The sequence below is a fragment of the Pseudochaenichthys georgianus genome, chromosome 10 (genome assembly GCF_902827115.2).
Source record: "Pseudochaenichthys georgianus chromosome 10, fPseGeo1.2, whole genome shotgun sequence".
NCBI classification, from domain to species: Eukaryota; Metazoa; Chordata; class Actinopteri; order Perciformes; family Channichthyidae; genus Pseudochaenichthys; species Pseudochaenichthys georgianus.
Window position 1 is genome coordinate 16,347,478 of NC_047512.1, and position 19,389 is coordinate 16,366,866.

At 40.4% G+C, this 19,389-nt stretch overlaps 1 protein-coding gene across 1 annotated transcript; it reads right to left on the minus strand.

Annotated features, from left to right (window-relative positions):
• Positions 1 to 87: 87 nt before the first annotated feature.
• Positions 88 to 18,759, minus strand: inppl1b (inositol polyphosphate phosphatase-like 1b). Its single transcript, XM_034092301.2, has 27 exons — positions 17,610 to 18,759; positions 16,198 to 16,261; positions 13,972 to 14,110; positions 13,111 to 13,231; positions 12,596 to 12,736; positions 12,324 to 12,411; positions 12,124 to 12,201; positions 11,767 to 11,904; positions 11,204 to 11,318; positions 11,012 to 11,112; positions 10,810 to 10,912; positions 10,508 to 10,704; positions 8,769 to 8,886; positions 8,526 to 8,622; positions 8,290 to 8,428; positions 7,507 to 7,606; positions 7,246 to 7,334; positions 5,497 to 5,578; positions 4,531 to 4,620; positions 4,319 to 4,432; positions 4,149 to 4,237; positions 3,980 to 4,067; positions 3,340 to 3,492; positions 2,859 to 2,940; positions 1,423 to 2,215; positions 1,225 to 1,340; positions 88 to 838 (listed from the first exon to the last, which is right to left on the minus strand). Exons 1-27 carry the CDS (start codon positions 17,744 to 17,746, stop codon positions 745 to 747), a joined length of 3,666 nt encoding a protein of 1,221 aa, XP_033948192.1. The 5' UTR covers positions 17,747 to 18,759; the 3' UTR covers positions 88 to 744.
• Positions 18,760 to 19,389: the final 630 nt, after the last annotated feature.

Sequence of the window (19,389 nt, forward strand, 5' to 3'; positions counted from 1 at the left end):
TTCTCTGTTTCCAGCCCCTGACAGCATGAAATAACACTTGTGAGTGCTTAGTGACAGCCAAGAGTTGCTTTATGCACTTTACTTTAAAAAAAAAAAGAAGAAAAAAAAAAGGGGTGCCCAAAACACGCACAGTGGACATTGGTACCGATTAAGTGACATGATAGCAACAGTAGCACACAGTAAACACACTTTACAGACAATGTTCCATAGATATGTACAGATATTGATTGTATGCTCCATAGGTTTAATAGAGGGCTTTTAGAAGGCAGGATCAAGGCTCAATAATAGCAGAGTAAAGGAAAGCACACAGTAAAAGGGATGAAGGTGAATGGTAAACACTAGCCTTGAGTGAACACTGAAAATTGAAGGACTATATTTTTATAGTCATTGAAAATCCATTAAACACGAAATCAATACCATGATCAATATTGGTTTATGTGTGAGTAACTCGAGATACGTGTCAACGCTTCCTGTCATACCACCCACAGCTTTCTTTATGTGTCAACATGGATAGATGGCTATAAGCCGACTGTGCAATGAGTACTTTCTGCGTCATGTTCCCTTTACTGTATTGACAAACTAAGGTAACAGTATTAATCCAGTAAATAAAAAGGCCACAGCAGTGTGGCAAAGTCCAGCGGATGTGATTGATTTTTGATCAGTCTTTCTGGTTATAACAGTCATTCCAGTTTCTAAATGAGCGGACTACGAGGTTTCGTACCAGCAGTATTTTGTACGTGTATTTCAGTTCCAGTTTCTGGGCAGGTTGTCGAGGATCCTGCGCCGATGTGAAGGGTTTGTCACTCCTGCGGTGTGTAAATCCTCCTCAGTGATACCACTGCAGGGGGGGAAAATGGCACAAAATCAAACCTGACTGAAACTTCAATAGTTAATTACCTAAGTTCGTAAGGTGCCTGTCATCACGACCAGATTTATTTCCACATTTGTGCCTCAGTTAGGCTCTAACCGACATGTTCAGTCATGCTGACATGTTCAGTCATCTTACTTAAAATGAGCATGACTGTCACATGCACGCAGATAATTTGACCAGGCCTACAAGTGACTATTGCAAGTGTCTCATTACCACTGAGGTTATCTGTACGGACAAATATATCTTGCTCTGAGTAGTCACAGCCAGCCACAATATTTTTGTCTGAAGGTGAAATGCAGTAAATAGCCTACTTAAGTACAGCTTGGGAAACATGTCATCAGAAACAATTTTACCTGAAGTAATCCAGATCATCCCAGCCATTGAGGCTGAGTCCCAGGGTGTATTTCTGGAGACCCAGAGCGCTGAGAAGCTCCCGCACGGTTTCTGGTGCACATTGGAGGACCGAGACCTGCGTGGAGAAAGCAGATAGAAGTTTTACAGAGAACAAGCCACGTCTTTTAAAAAAACTGTCGTAGAGAATATTGACCTACTTCTTTCTCCCAGCTGTAGCCTCTATCTCCATGCATAGAAGGTCCATTCCTATAATTTGGCCTATGGTTGAGTATGCCTCTTTGCATAGGGGGGAAGAAGAAGTCAACTTCGCTGAGGGACTTGGCCATCTGCAGAGCAGTGAGCGAGTTGTCTCCTGAAGGTCCAGGCGGTTGCTGATCCACTATCCAGGGTACAGAGGCCTGAGAGTGTGCTGAGGCAGGGGGGGTGTAGGGGAACGCTGACGGCACCTTGGAGGCCCGGATAGGACTGGTTCTCTCTGGGAGAAGCTGATGATGATCCCTTCTGGTTTTTTCCCTGATGATTGCTGATTGGTTCATATACAAGTTCCTCAGGTTCTTGTCTGGCAGTACGGAGTCTTGAATGTTTTTCTTACATTGGTATTTGTCTCTGGGTTGTGAGGTCTGTTCCTGGTACTGTGACATGGTGTTGCCTGAGGGTGGAGGTATGGGAGATGGGCTCTTGGCTGGGAAGAGCTGATAGGAGGAGTTGGTTTGGGGTGTATGATGGTCAGTGGTTGGAGTGTACTGGGGTGGGATGGCTGGAATTTCAATCTCTGTAAAGTCTGATCTGCGACAGGGTCTTCTGTCGAAGCCCTGACGTCCTGAGATCTTTGGGAGCTGCAAGGCCTCATTTCCAGACCAGATGACCTGAGGGTCCCTCAGCTGAGGGAGAGCCTCCTCCACCCTGCGTGTCACTGACACACCTTCAAAAATGAAGTAGGCTGGGTTGGTGTAGCTGCTTGCAGTGAGTTTAGGAGGAACTGCCAAAGACCTGCAATGAAAATTAATACTTTTAGAATGTTTACGATTGAGTGTTTTTGTACTAAATGTGACCTCTATTCTCAATGAATGTCTTTGCATTATTTAGTTTTCTTCTCTGTAGTGATCATATAAAAAGTGTCACTGTGATAAAAAAATGTATTTGGGCATGTGGCTTGACTTACAGATGGAAGATGAAATACAATCAAAGAGTCCAGCTTGAGTCATACGGCCATGATTTTAACACTACACACCAGCGTAAAAAATGTTAACTTGAAAAACCATTACAAGTTTGTGGTATAGTTTTGGAAATATATATTGTAACTATATTCATAGGATTTAGGAACTGAGGATTCTTTCAAAAGTGAGTCTATCACACTCAAGTCTAGCTTGGCCATTTAACACTGATAGTGGTGACTGTGGGGAGGGTAAGTGGGTGCCTAGCAGGAGGTCAGTGGTCTGATCCCAAGCCCTTGCAATCAACATGTCAAAGTCTCCTTGGGCAAGATTCTAAACAGCACATTGCTCCAGAAGGTCTAGGGTACTCAAGGGTATGTAAGTTGTGGGAAGTTTTTAAAAAAAACTTGGGAGAACTTTTCCTTGAGAGGCGTTCTGCTGCCTTACCCTGATGCTCAGAAACATTAAGAGGTGCTCACCTGTTTATTGGGACACGTGTAGATGCAGGAGACATGTGTCCTCTGGCAAGACCTTTGTCATTTTTCTCAAAGGAGAACCACTCTGAAAAAAGTCAAATCAGAGGAAATAAACACATTTCATAATCAGCCACACTTCCTTAAAGTCTGTTTGATGCCTGGAGGGCAAGGCCGTGCCAGTTGCCAATCACACAGCATGGTGATGTTTGTTGGAGGGTCTGACCTGGTGACATACTTTCAACCTGCCCTGTCTCACTGTCTCAGGATGCATCTGCTCAGTGTCAGTCAATCAGGAGCCAAAAGAGGAACGTTCGATAGACCAGCAAGGATAAAGTCAGGCCAGGGGTTATTAGGAAACCAAATAGAGGAAGCAATGGGAGACTCACGGGGGAGTCAAAGAAGTCAGGGACAGTGCAGATGAAAGTTGAGTGGGAAGTGATAGTGCAAGCATAGCAGAGGGTAGGAGAGGTTCAGGCTGACGCACCATAGGTCTTCTCCCGTGTTCCCCGTCTCTCCTTGGGCACATGAACCCTGACACGTCCTCTTATCGAACCCATCTCCTCACCTCGGTGACTCAAAAAGGTCTCGAACTGCTCAGATGCACCGGTGAGTGAGCGCAGAGCCACACAGCATTCCCCTATAAAACAACATTTATAGATTATTTATAAGAACAATATGACATTTCACACTGAAACAAAATGTAGAGTGCAATCTATTCTAGATGGTTGAGCGGGATTTTCTTAGACCTTGACTGACTGTTGTTAAACTACATTGAAGGTCAATCAAATTTGATTTGGAGCACTAAATCATATCTTTATATACAACACTTAGTGCCTCAAAATACAGTATTCCATCCACTTTAATCTGAACATTTCCTGCTTCTCGTAGAGATGAAAAAACTCTCGGTAGAAAAAGTGATATAAACCTTTAACAAATCAATGTGCCATTTTGAAAGATATTCAATACAACGTTTTGGAGGTCAAGTTTAAATTAAATTAGCCAAATGTATCAAAATATAATTAAAATGTCTAAAATAATAGATAGCACTTGTGATAAGAGTGATAAAACAAGACAATTTCATGTTATGAGTAATTATTAGACAAAATGAATTTGCCGTGACCAACCGTATGACTCAAATCCGTCACATGACTTGACAGACAACAGCAGGTGCTGGTCCTGAAGATACTCCATGTCAGACTTGATTGGAAAAAGCTATGACAGACATAAAAACATCAAGGTTTTGATTTAAAAAACAAACAAATATTTTAAGCCGTTTCCAAATGAGTCTCTAACCTTTGGCAGTTGTTTGAAGGACCAGCCCAGTTTGAGAAATCTGGGAACATCACAGCTCTGTGAGTCATTCTCACTTGATCGCCGTGTATCTGCGAAGAAGACAGGAAGGAATCTTTGCCACTGTGATGCACAATGGCTTTTCTATTTTAAAAAAAACATTGTAACCATACCTTCGATGCAAGGAGAATGAAAATCAATGAAGAATTTGGCCTTGCTTGCCGTCTTCACAATGGCCTCGATGCCTTCAAGCTCTATCCAGGCCCTCTCCACGCCTGACTTTGTTTCTGTGCGAGACAAAGGCAGAACAACACTGTTCACTTGATGAAGGGGTTGAATCATAATCTCTCTGTTTGTGTCCAAAAGGCAACAACAATGACAGCACCTGTTTTGGAGCTGAACTGTGACGTGACTCCCACTTGGAACGTGGCAAAAACAGGAGAGTGATCGCTGGTGAATATGTCATCCGTGCAACCTGGTGGGACACAAATAGAACTTTATTATGAGAATTGTAATCAAAACACTCACAATATCTGATATGTATTATAGCTAAGCATGAGAGGATATTAAAATGCACATGTCGTAAATAGATAAGCCAAATAATTGTGATTCCTAATTCTGAGTATTTTTAATTCCTCACAGATTTGACAAAATCCTTTTTAGTTGAAAAACAAACAATCCAACCAAATGTGATAACAATAAATCATAAGTTATCCCTGCATATATACTGTATTAATGTTCTTTCTTACAAAATACTTTCTGTTTCTTTAAAATCAGGGTCCATTTTTTACACCCTTACTGTAACAACGAGATAGACAGCATTTTCAAGTCACTAATGTAAGGGTGTTAAAGATTATCCTGAAAATGAAAATGTATTTGAAGCACTATTGTGCTCGTGATACATTTCTATATAGTCGCATCTGTAACTAAAATCATATAAATTGCAAAGCACTGTAAGGCAGATAAGCTGTCAGCCATCCTGTTTTTCACAAAATGTGACAAATGGGGATACATAAAGTACTTTTGCTACTATGCAGGAGTTTTAGAGTTTTCATAGTTTTCTGAGGTTGGAGACAGAAGCTCGGGCAGAATGAGAGGAAATGACTGTGTTCCTCCATGGACCACAGACCAGGATGTAGGGTTTGACCGTTGTTCTTTTAGGGTTGCTCTCAATTTGCAGTGGTACAAATAAAGAATTACCACTAATTCGAGAGTGCTGCATCAAAATCTTTAGCTATGTCTAGACCTGTGCGCACTGATATCTGATGCTCTTAGGTTATGCATGACTTAACTATTTACTTTTCTATTAAAGCTTATCTGAGCTTGTTTTGTCCCATTCTCCAGGTCTTACCATACGCTGTGCAGAAGATGTGTGTCTCTGGGTAAGACTTCCACAGAATCCGATCACACCACGATGGCACATTGACGCGTACCTACAGGAACAGATTCAGCTATAAAACACCAATGTATTGTACAACAAATAAAATTGCCAGATGTAGAAATGGTATGCAAGGAATGTTGCTTTCATTCCTGTTATATCAGACGTATCTTTTTTTTTACTACAGCTATTTTTAGGGATCATGGCAGCTGCTGTCAGCCATCTCTCTCTACAGATCCCTTAAATTGGATCAAGTTACACATAAAAATATCTTGAGGCAACTGTTTACGAATAGTAGAATTTAAACATTAGTTGTTCTTTGCTGGTATAGAATAAATTGCATATTTAGCATCACAGTCTAAAATCCTTGTGCTTTGTTTTAACTGGATATTAGCTTATCACGTGAAGATTATTATCATCTGATATTTAAGAAGTGTGTTACATTTGAAATGGCAGAAAGTCTTGTTGCAATTTCCAGATATTAAAAGAGGTCCCTTGAGTTTCTCTGGTAATTATCAATTGTAGCAGTGAATACTGTTCAAACAATACCTGTGTTTGTGTTTTATATTGATTTCTCTGTTTTATCCTTTCATAAATGTGAGGACTAAAATGGCTATAAACAAGGGCTGGTTGGAGTAAACAGGGTTTTATTGCTCTGTGGGGGAGGTGTAGGTATGCAGGACAGGGGGCTGGGTGGATGAGAGTATATTCTGCTTAAGATCTCTAGCATGTCATGTTTCAGGGAAGTCTACATATCTTGAATAGTATATGTGTGGGTTTAATTACTTTGTATTAATAATAAGCAGTCTGTGTAACCAGAAGTTGGAGATATGAGAGATGAAATCTTTGTGTTATCTTTGTGAGCAAGGGAATATACTTTAGACCCAACTGTGGTCTCTGGAATGTGGGGAGATGTGTGTGTGGACTGTGGAGGCTGCAGAAATATGAGACAGTGAATGCCAGAGGTGTTTGTTTGAGATGACCGGAAAAGACGACCCGTTAAACTCCACCCCTTCCTGTCTGTGTTGGTATTGAGAGCCTGTTCATCCTTTTGTTCTGTCTCTCTTCTCGCGCTGCCCAGACCGGAGGGTCGAAGCAGCACGTGAACAAGGCCAGGAGTAGGCATATTCCTGACATTACGCATATGATATGATATGGCTTTGTATGGTATGGTAATGTATTATATTGTATTGCATTATTACCTTTTATAATTAAAACAGATTGTTGTTTAACCCTCGTCCTGGTTGTTTTGAGTGTTCCTTCTTTTGAAGCAAACTCATGGGATCGGCGCGGAGAAGTCAAACCTTCTCCTTCACACGCTATTATGTTAAAGACATTGTGCTGCCATTGTATGGACACACTTACCATCCTTTATAAAACAATAGACACACAAAATAATTATGTTTTAAATTGATAAAAGAAACATTCAATCATTTGAAAACTCATGAGTTGTTCTTCATCAGGAACTTATTATAAACAAGTAAAAAGTTGTTAAGAAATATCAGTCGGGACCAAAAAGACAGACTAACAAATGGCTTCAAATCTAAAATCATTGAATAGTTTATGGCTTTAATGTCCAGACATTTTTCGTCGACTACTCAGAGGTGCGGATGTAGCTTTTATTATAGGCGTCTGTTCTCTTTCCTGAAGCTTAAATATTTTTTGATGGACATGTCATCCTGTTTTTCTGTGTTGCGTTTGTGTTAAAAGAAAATGACTCACTCCTGAAGTTTTGTACTTTTGCCAAAGGTAGCAGTCTCTGGAGCCCCGCTCATACCGGTAGGTGGGTGGGAATGCAATCTTCTCTTCCTCTTAACCACGATAAACAGGGATAGAGAGAACAAAGTCAGGTAAGCCAAAGCAGAGCCGATTAAAAAAAATGGCACTTATTAACTTATGATTAATTATGGAATTGCAAATAGCTTTAAAGAGCATTATATATTTTAATAAAGAACAATGGCAAATTGCAAAGGGAAAACTCACTGAAATTGAGAAAGGACTTCCTCTTGTGTCTCTCTCGGGTCAGCTGGTCTGCACACATGAGATCCTCAAACTCCCTCTTAGAAACATGTTTCAGGATGTCCTAAAGTGAGGAACGGAAAGAAGCAGTTACATTAACTGGGGATTTTTTAATAATACATCTTACACTAAAGTGGGGCATTGTGCATAATGACTCCTATTATTATTGACAATTCAAGTCAGTGATCTCCAAAAGAGGATCTGTGACAAAGGTTCCTCTGAGTTACTGCAGGGGTGCTGCCAAATTATGGTTTGATAATGTTTTAAAAACACATAACATTTACATAAATCCAACATATTATGCAATCTAGCAAAGGTAAATCGACATTGATAATAGGCTTACTGTTGCCCATGTGTTGTGTGGAATTCTTTAAACTAGCTTATTTATGCAAAATCACTTTCTGTCACCTATCCACAATGGAAAGCTAGTTAGATGGATACATTCAGTTTTATTATTTTAATGGCAGAGAATGTAATGCACCATAAAACTATATATTTACAGATTACATTTTAGGTTGCCTCACTTATTATTTTATATTACAGCTTAGTGATCCTTAGCCTACATTTTCTTTGAAAACCCCTAATTTAAGTATATTTTGATGCTAATACTTTAGTGCTTTTACTGAAGTAACCATTTGAATGAAGAACTGAGTACTTCTTCAAACACTGCCATTAAGTCAGTCTTCAAGGGTGCCAAATCAAAACAATTAAAATAGAGCAATGAATAATAAAGAAATAAAAACAGACCTGTACGTCCAAGTCGAGTCTGTAGTTGAGGTCTCCGCACCAGAAGAGATGGGAGAAGTGCAGGCTGAGGTCAAAGGCCCCGAGCTGTTTGTCCCCCAGAGAGAGCAGCCTGAGAATGTCCACAAAGTTCTGGTTCCTCCTGAACAGGACACACATCATAAGAGACAATTGTACTATTGTATGTAATACAAAGAAATGAAACGGGAGCACACACATTTAATGTTTGTCCACAATACCTTAGGACTTTCTCACTTCCAGAGGTCAGGTGGCAGTTAACAAACCCAAAAGATGTCCCGTTAAAGAGGAAAGACACACCGACTGCTCCCTTGTTTCCTGAAACAACAGAGACATTCGGTTAATATCACATTGTATTCTGTTAATCGTGCACTTTTATTCCTGGCTGGCAGCACTGATACTGTACATTTTCTGTGTTTGCTCTGAGTGTATTTGTACTTGTGAGATCATGCAGGGCAGTTTACCCAAAGTGTTTCCCAGGCCAGTCTTCACACTGGCCGTGTTCACATGGCTGATGCGACTCTCGTGCTCCGGCTTCACAAACACGGCCAGCCTCATGTTCCAGAGGGACTGTACTGCCACCTACAGGACAATGCTCCACATTACAATGAAGGACAGGAATCATTTCCAACCAGTCAAATAAAACATAATTACTGGCTTCTCAAAGGATGGGATCAATTTCTATAAAGTCAGCCTCCAAATCCAGTAGACACTGCCAGTGAAACATATATATACTCTCACATCATTCAAACAATCCCTCAAAACTCACCTTTTCACTCTTGCCTTCAACTCCTAATCAACTAACCCCTTGCCCTTATTCCTCCTAGCTTAGCACTTTCTACTTTTGTTTTTCTTGCTTGTAAGCGCTTTGAGCACCAGGAAAAGCGCTTTATAAATGTAATGTATAATTATTATTATTATATTTATTACATATTTGTAATAAAAAAAATACCACCATATAAAATCTGTCGTTGAGGTGATATTTTCCAAGAATACTTACAACAAAATATCAAAACCGCTCATAATCCTTTCCTTTAGTTTCAGATGTTGCAAAAACATTTCATTTTAAGTGAACAATGTGCTTCACGCTTAATGCGCAAAATTGTCTATCAGATGTAATATTTCAAGGTTAATCGTGGTGGGCTGGATTCCTTTTGAAAGGCTGAAGAATGTGTTTTCATCTTTTCACATGTACAAAACTAGAATGAATTATGCACTGATTCACATAAAGTCAACATAATAGCAATCTCACACTAAAATACCAGGATTGACCCCACCATTGCAGAATGTATTTATAACTTAATGCGGCAGTTTATATTGAAGAAAGCTAGCTCGTCCAACAGATTGCACTAATGAGAATAAATATTGTTAGAAAATCTTAGCCCCATGATTTACCGTTTTTAGCTTGAGGAGAAACCATGAATAATTTTTGAAAACATTTTTTATTTTAAGAGTAAGATAGCTGCATTAATTATTTTAAAAAAAAATGCATTTTAGTTTGAAGAAATGTGTCAAATCTATTTAGTTAAAGTATATTAGTGGGTTTGTCTTCACTTTGGGATGTTTTCAGGATGGGCATATTTTATTCAATATATTATTTTTGCATAAACTAAAATTAATTACAAAATGAATTACATTAGTAACGTCTGTTGATTGGGTATATACATATGCATATACATATTTTTATATACATTTGTATTATTGTGAGAAACGATATTTCGATCTCTGTCTGTACACAAACTGAAAGATTGACAATAAAGTTGACATTTTTACTTGACTTTGAATAGATGATCCCCAGTGATGTAAATCTTATTTTGAAAATAAATGAATAATGTATCGTACCAGTAAACCTTTGCTCTAGTTGCTTCAAAAGGCAACTGTAGGACTCACAATGAAGAATAAAAAAATAAAAAAATAAACAATTGGATCGTGAAAACTCATTAAGTTTACCAGACTTCACACTGGAGCCACAAAATGCTTTATACATTTTCCTTTATGCAGTCGTACTCCCTGTGACCATGAAACATCCATGTATGTGTTTCCTTTAACTATTCAATCCAAGTAATATTGTGAATCTTTCTTCTGTGAAATTATGGTAGCTTTATGGATAAAAGCAATCCAAAGATGTATTGTGCAAAGAGAACCTTTTTTGCTAAAAAAATTCCGATTTGAAGTGGAAAAAAGTTGGGGAAAAAATATGTACTTGTTTGTAGTCGATGTGAGTATAGCTGCGAAGAGTTGTTTTGACATGTTCAGTCCATTCTCTCTCCCCCTGAGGGTTTTCCTGAGTCCCCAAGGCGTAGATGTCATGAGGGAGCAAGGCAGTGGAGGCGTCGGGGGTGTGTCCCAAACCGCAGCAGGTCACCCACGACTGCAGGCTGCGAGGAGGAGGGGAACCACCTGTGTACAGAATATAATACAATTACTATAGGAAATACAGTAAACTTCTCCCTCTAAATTCAAATCGTGTTGCCTGACAGTAAATTAGACAACATCTGTCGTTACCCATGTTCCAGGTGCCAACGAACACAGAGATCACATCAGGTTCACTCAGATGAGAGTGTCTGGTTTTCATCAGCTGCAGGAGTTGGCAGAAGGCGTCACGTTTCTGGATGAAAGGAAAGCCACACAGTCAATTATGGGAAAAAGACAGGGGATTCCAGTCAATAAAGCCAAATATTCCAGGCAAAATTACTACTTTCCTTACCCGTGCACTCTCAAACGTCATCTCCCGTGGTGTGTTGTGGTGGCTGTCCACCACCATGCGTACCTTGGCCGGACTGCTTTGGAACTTGACAATCTGAAAGACTGGTACACAAGAAAAATGCCAGCAGGAAATTAGACGATATATCTGCACAATAGAGAAATGTTACAGGAGCTAAAGAGGGTATTGTCTTACTTCTGTCATGTGAGACTCTCTCTATACCAAATGAACCAGCCTTTCTGTCAAAGAGCAGGACTCCTGTGTCCACGTCCACAGAAACTGTCTGTCTGCCATACCTCACCATCTTCACCTGGACGCACCAAGAAAGAAAAAAAACTGTTTACATTACATGGTTAGCGGTATCGATGCAAGTAAGTATTATATGTATTATGGATTAATCTGCCGATTAATTTCTCGAAATATTAATCGTTTCATCTCTAAAATGTCAGAAAAAGTTTAAAATGTCCAAGGTGATATCTTTAAGTGCTTTCGTTTTATCAGTCCAAAACCCAAATATATTCCCAATATGCTTTAAAACACAGAAGCGGAAAACATTCGTTTTTGAGAAGCTGCAAACAGAATGTTCTGCCTTTTTTGACTTACTTCAACACAATTAATCAGTTATCAGTGTTATTGCCAATTATTTTACTAATACATTGTTTTGACAAATCATTGCAGCACTGGTCAGTTGAATAATTTGTGTTAATACATGTCATATTTGATCAAATATAAACTGTTACTTTTTCAGCGTGATTTACCTGAAAGGAGTGGACTGGCAGCTGTCTGGCCTGGTTCTTGACGGAGGTTACGATGATGGATGTCGGTTCAGGAGGGGGCGGGCTCGGCTGCACTGCCAGATTGTGATTGGTCACTGCATCTTGTAATGCTTTCAGTACCTTTATGAGCAAATAATTGGCAGTATTACAATCTAACGTGTTGTCCATCACAACCAAGAGTTATTTTTGTTATCTCTCACTATGAAAACATCACCATTTAATAACCACTGCCACTAAACATGAAAAGATGTGAACCATAGTGTTGGTAGACATCACCGCATTATCATCCATGAATCCTGTGATCATCAAAAATATAGCTTTGTGCAATTTCAAACATACCTTTTTCTCCAATGAAGAAAGGAGGCTGACCAAAGCGGAAATCTTAAACAACACGCTGTCTATCTCCATCTCTTGGCCCTTATTAAAACAATTTGAAACATAAGGCACAATGAGTTGACACATATGACTGCTGCTTTATTATTAGAAAGGACAGCTAGTTACAGCTCTTTGGAAAGCCTAATTAATGTTGTGTATCTTACCTGTGCTTTGGTTTTTGTTAAAGAGCAGCTGGGATGGTCAAAGACATTTGCCAGGGTTTCCAGACTTGAGAGAGTCAGGTCGATCTCACTGTAGATCAGATCAATACACACCTTTAGTTTAATGACTTATATCCATTTACAAACATCTATGTTTATACACTGGTAATGCAAATATTTAATAAAGACTCAAATCTATTATTGAATTATTGTTCTGTATCATCTATTGATACTATTTGTTTTAATATTCAGTTTAAAGATAAAAACATGAAAACCTGTTTAAGCCTTGGCACGCAGTACCCAGAGTACGCTTGAGATGGCACAGCGTCGTTGCCCCTTTGTGCACGTTCTCAATGTCAAGAGGCAGCTCACTGAAGAGGTAGTCATTGAGAAGACCGATCACCTCCCCCGCAGTGCTGTAAACAGGGTTTTAAAAAGACAGAATTCAGACTGTAATATTTTAGATACTGTGCAAGCCACTTTCACTCTTTTGATATTATTGGCAAAAACCACACATAAGATAACAATCAGCTCTGTTTATTAATAGGGAGTGTTTTGCATGTTGCTTTCTCTATGCTTGATTGCAAACAGGTGCATATTTAAATAAGACTTATTTTGTGAACATAACAGATGGCTAACATTAATGTGACACTAAATAAAGAGTCACATATATTTATCAATCCGATACTGTCGCATAATTAGCAGCTCTTTATTAGCAACACAAGCAGCACAGATGAGCGGTATGCAGGATTATCTTCTGGCAAACTGCATGTATGGTTCTGTGCTGTACCTGGATGTGTTCACCTCCTGCAGTTTATCCAGGAACAGGGTATGAGGGGCTGGTTTTGCAGGTGGTCCAGTGGACGGTGCCGTGTGGACAGGGCCAGGAACTGGAGCCGGTTTCTCATCATCTGTGCATGCATGAAACATCAAATCAAACTAAATCAATACCAATACATATTGCAGAACCTGAAAGTAGCACAGATGTTAATATGTATGTATTTTGTTATTGCATATGCACAAATACACAATTCAGTGAGTCTGTACATGCTATACAGCAGGGCTGTCAAACTCGATTTCATCGCGGGCCACATTAGCATTATGGTTGCACTCAAAGGGCCGGTTGTAACTTTAAGACTATATAAAATATACATATATAAATACATAATATATAGAAAATAATGTATTATATTACATAACTGCAAATAATTGAAAGTCTCTTCATTGCGCAAGTCACAAAATGAGATGCATCAGAATCAGAATATTACCAGGTAGGTTTACACATAGGAGGAATTTTACTTGTGTCGTGGTGCATACATAAAAGTAAAACAAGAATTAAAAACACAGGTAGAGAACTACAAAAATAGTCAAAATAATAGAAAATATTGTAAAAATATAACAGTATTTACATTGCAATGAAATGGAATAAAAAGGAATAAAAGATGGAATAAAAATTGGCAGTAATACAAACAAAAAAAAAGATTGTGGGACATGTAGTTTATCGGCAACGTGCTTCTGTTCAGCAGCATGTAACTGTATAATAAACGTATTATATTCTTTGCAGGCCACATAAAATGGGGCGGACCTTGAGTTTGACACCCCTGCTCTACAGTGTTGGGTGATGTGCTGTGACAGCAGCTAGAGGGCCCACCTGAGCTCTCATCCCCAGTGTCTGAATCCCGGGGAACAGCGTAAAGCAGAGGAGTGACCAGGCCCTTGTGCGGATGCTGGTACCCCAACACGAGATCCTCCACTGTCCGGAAACAGTTCACCTGCACCCCCTGTGTCGTCTGTGAGACACACACACATAGACACAGGGCAGAAGTCATTGCATACATGCACAGTGTCACATGAGCGTCTGTGCTGCTTACAGTCTGTCATTTCTTTCAACAAAAACTGGAAAGACCACAGAAACCGTACACAAATGCACTGTAGATGATAGAGTCATAATCTACACACGCACGCAATGCACTGATGTTGTCTGTAGAAACATTTTTGGATATAAATGTAGGGGTATAAATCAATTTTTTTTGCTTTTGATAATCTTGCTTTGTGTGTGTCTAAGCGAAAAAATACACGTGAGCATGGTCTGCAGTTTCAAGGCCTCGCTAAAAATGTTTGCAATTTCAATTCCTTATTTGTTCTCAAACTTTTTTTAAAACAGAGCTGATAAAATTATTTCATATGAGGCTTTTTGAAACAATACTAAGAAGGCCTACTATACTGTCATAGTATGTCTAAATATTATATTATCTAACTATCTATCCATATATCTATCTATTTAACTCTATCTTAAATGAACACAAATGCAAACTTGTATACTGTATGTGGTTATTATAGCGGATGCCAGCCCTCTCTCGGAAATCTTGCTTGATGGAACAAAACAGAAGCATTCATTTGCATGATAGAAAAATTCATATGCAGATGATTTACTGTGATAAAGAGTCCCAGGGGAGGTTAGAATGCTCTGCCCTGCACCAAACAGGATAGGTGACATCACGGGTTTACTTCCTGGCTGCAGCAGATGTTGGCTGTCATTTTTTATTGTAGCTCAACATTCACAGTTAATCTAAAAAGCCATCAAAATAAAGATGGCAAGGAAGTTTCATATTCACATTCAAGCCACAATCACCTTTCAAACGTTCCAACAAAAACCTGAACACTTCAGTGGCACTCAAAGCAGTAAAGGCAAAACATGAAGATTAAATAAACACACATGCTGTGCACAGGTGCTGCATGCATATATTAACAATGCTACTGGTCACATGCAAGAACATCAACATGGTTCACATGAGACCACACCGAGAAGGCTCTTTTCCTGTGCCCTCGTTTTAGACGTTTTTGTTTTCATTTTGCGGTGAAAGAAACAGTTTTTTTAGCTCGAGCTAACCGTCTGTTTTGCCAGGACCTCTTCAAATAGTATTCTTTGTACCACAAGGATCTCTTGAAAAGCAATTAAAAAGAAATGACAAGGAAAGAGAGACAGTGAGAGACAAAATGGGCCCTAAAATATCTCCATAGCCATCTTGGAAAAGCAAAAAGGCAAGCATGTGACTTGTGAGTTAGTGGACCAAATCCAGGGAGGGAAAATACATACTGAAGGTTAATTCTGATGGCAGTGGAAACACAACTGAAATAGCAACAAAGTGTAAGGCCTTCTTTTGAAAGCAAAGGATTTTCCAAGTCAGAGGCTTAAATACGACTGCCAGACAATCATTATTAAACTTGGGCTTTAGAATGCAGACATTGTTTATTTTTATTTTGAAGCCGCAGATAATTTGTGGTTTTAGGCCCCGATATTGTTTATTTCACCCCTTTATTTCTCTCCCTCTCTTACTTTCTCTCACCAACTGTGAGTGTGTTCATTTTCAAATAGTTAGATAATTTGCTGACTAAATGGCCCCCTGCTCAGAGTTTAAAAACCATAGTCATACCATCACTGTATTAACGATGCCACATCCAACAGACTCATTATTTCTAATACAAACACCCCCATACATAACAAATAAGCACACCCAGTGGTCAATGACCTAGTGTGTGGGTTGCTGAGTAGGAATCTCTGAGACATTAAAACAATTTCTCCTCTGTGCTGCTCAGCTTAATGCTGCAAGCATGCAACCACATGGCACTGGCAGAGATGCCTTTCAAACAACAAGGCTACAGCATTCGCAACAGAGCCTGTACAGAGAGGAAACACAAACATTCCTGTTCTCCCTGAAACAGGCAATAACAAGCCATTGTTTGATCCCTCTAACTCCATCTGACTGGCTGTGTTTCTCTCTCTGTGTACAGTTTGTGCCAAGACATTGAATGTCTCTTTCCTCGGGTTGTCCTTGTCAGGCAGGGCACGAGGATCTGTGAAGAGATAAAAACTCACCTGAACTGCTAGAAGGCCGTCTGCATCAGGAAGAATACGATAGGTGTGAACATGACGTTGAAACCTTAGGAAAACAAAAATAGCTCCTATTAATGCCATGGCAAATTACTACAAACGCTTCTGAGCAAACATTCAAAGGGAAAATATACTTAAATGTATTGTTCAAATACGGACCAGATGTCTAACTGTAGTTAAAGACATTGTAACTTTCTTAACAAGGCGCCAGTTGTTTTACAGATCACTAATGACGTGTTTTGGTTATTAAATGTGTGAGAGACTTAGATCATCATCTCCATCAATCACGTCAGAGGCAGTTATTTCAGGCAGCACGTAACAATGAGGCCATCTTTTACTAAGTCAGCTACTGTATATGACCTGAACAAAAGAGAACCATGACATCTTGATGAGCTCATCAAATGTGTGGAGAAATGTAAGAAACTAAAAGAGGGGAATGACATATCAAGAAAAGAACGAAGGGAAAGAGGGTGCACTGTGAGCGGCCCGGCTCAGCTTTCAGGAATGTATCTGGCTCGGGCTGATGAGCAGACAGCGTAGTGCGGTCGCCGGGGCTCCCGCCCTCTTCAGAGGCCCCAGGGAAGAAATAGGGGTAAGAGGGGAAACAGGGAGTCCTGGGCCAGGGTTTGACAGGACAGTTAGTCTGGAGAGGGTCTATGTGTGAGGTTGGCCCAGCCTGTACGCAACACTCGAGCCATTCTTTGCTGGCAGATGACGGTGAAAGTGATGGATATGACAGTGTGAGTGAAGCTGCTGAATCCATTTACAGATGAAGACATTCTGTAGAAATGTTAAGTTTATGACTAGTTTCCAATCTTATACGCCAACATCTAAAGGTTTCACAAAATAATGTGATTGGGCATAGTTTTACACAAAAGAAGAGCTTTCTTATTCTTCTCTCATGGGGCAGCATTTACTACTTCAAGACATCCTGCATGAATCATTCATTAAGTATTTTCAAGTGGGTGGAGCACATCAAATTCTACGTATAAAGTAACATTCAGTAACTTCAAAAAAAAAAGGATTTCTAATGAGTGCAGAGAGTCAAATTCCCTTTAGTTTAATCAAGAATCTACTGTCAAGAGCTACATTGCTGACTAGAGGTGATTTACAAATAAATGTACAAGCTTGCAGGTGCTCAAACAGAACATACCATCTATGATAATAATAGCTTGGTACCTTGGATTTACGGTTCATTGTGATTGGTAAGATATGTCGGTTGTTCTCTAAGTAGTAAATGTGTGTGTGTGTGTGTGTGTGTGTGTGTGTGTGTGTGTGTGTGTGTGTGTGTGTGTGTGTGTGTGTGTGTGTGTGTGTGTGTGTGTGTGTGTGTGTGTGTGTGTGTGTGTGTGTGTGTGTGTGTGTGTGTGTGTGTGTGTGTGTGTGTGTGTACTCACAGCAGGCACAACGCATAGGCTCCTGGCACAGACTCACTGTCTCTCACTAGGTAGCTGCCATCCCTCCCTGCCCGTGCCAGCAGATCCTCAGCATGCACACGGCTGATGTCACGATGATACCATGCCGCCGTAGCCATGGCAATCAATGATGGGAGATATGTTCATAAAAATAATCCACATGAGGTGATGAACTTGACGTAACACAAATGTAGCCTTTAAGATTTACTGTCTGACTTGCTTAGATGGCATAACGCTATCATTCAAGTTGTCAGCGCCAGAGTGTGTTGAGTGGTCGACCTTAGGGTTTACAACTTTCCCATGATCCTTTTCTTGCTGGTCAAAGTGTCAAGCCATCACTTTGTATACACCAACTACCACTTCCTGGTCCTGGTTGGTTCCTTCTGGGTCACACATCCTGTTGAGTGGAGGAATAAAGAAGAAACATCCGGCTGATTGTGAGGTTAGTCCACTCCAACAATAGACCGCTCCTTGACAGAAGCTCCAGTCCAGTTTTCCGATAATATCCGTGAGTAGAGAGATCCTGTTTCAGTTTTTGCTTGCAAGTAGCTGCGCCCAGGTGGGTGTGTTGCTCCAACAAACACAGAACATCACAGCAGCGCGAGGGCGAGAGGTAGAGGAAAAATAGTGAGAGGTGCTGCTACACAGTCTGAATGAGGCAGCCACCCCTGAGGCAATGACGGAGCCTGTAGCTTAACCACAAACACGAGTCCTCCTCTTGTCCCAAAACAAAAACCCCACATGCAAACAACGGGAAAAGAAGAACCAAGAATGGCAAAACAAACAAATCAAGCCGCACACACGGGGCCCACACACTCACACACGAACGCACAGCAGAGACAGAAACATACCAGATGGAACTCAGTCAGCACTAAAACCAGACAGGCATGCAACAAAAACCAGACTAATTCAAATGATTTCCCAGCTCTGTTGCCATATAAGGGAAAAAGAACAACCTCCAAAAAGTTCAGTTGATGATTGCAGTTGTCTTTGCTTCTTCCAGGCCCAGATTCCATTTAGAGTGTGTCTCTGAAGTTGGATGGGGGCTGCTCCGGGGGTCTCACTTTCATGCTGTATGTTTGTGTGCTGGCTCGTGTGTCTTGTCAGTAGAATCCCGTTCGCACTGGTGTGGTCTCCAGCGGTTCTTCAGAGTGCTGTCAGAGCAGAGGGAGGGGGCAGAGAGGCAGAGGACAACCCTGTTAGAGCGCAGGGCAGACAGAGGAAGTGACTCGACATTCCAGATGGCGGACATAGCCAGGAGAATTCTTGCGAGGGGCTCAACTTCACCACCAGTGTGTGAAACAGCAGACTGCTTCCTTTCTTCTTCCTCTGTCCTCTCTTTATATCTCCCTCACTCAGCCCCTTTACTCAAATTCAAAATAGAAAACAGAGCATACTGCAGGTGAGCTGCCTGGCTAATCCCTCATTGTTTTCATCATCTTTATCTTCAGACGTTCCATCCTTTAGCGTGCATATTTACTTCCTTTTAACCTTCTTTCTCCCGTCCCAACCCTTTTCTTTTCGTCACCCTAACCCTAAACTGCTCTTCCTCTCTTGCTCACTCCTTCCCTCTCAGCAAAAAAACAGCCTCCATAGCCATATGGTTATGATCATCCTTCACTTTCTTATTTTTGCCCTCCTAGTACATCGCCCATGATTCAGCCCTCCTACTTCCCTCCTTCTCCATTAGCTGGAGCATATAACTCTGTGGGAAGCTGTTTGATCCCATATTTACTGTTCTGCCTCTCACTACTCAGCAGAA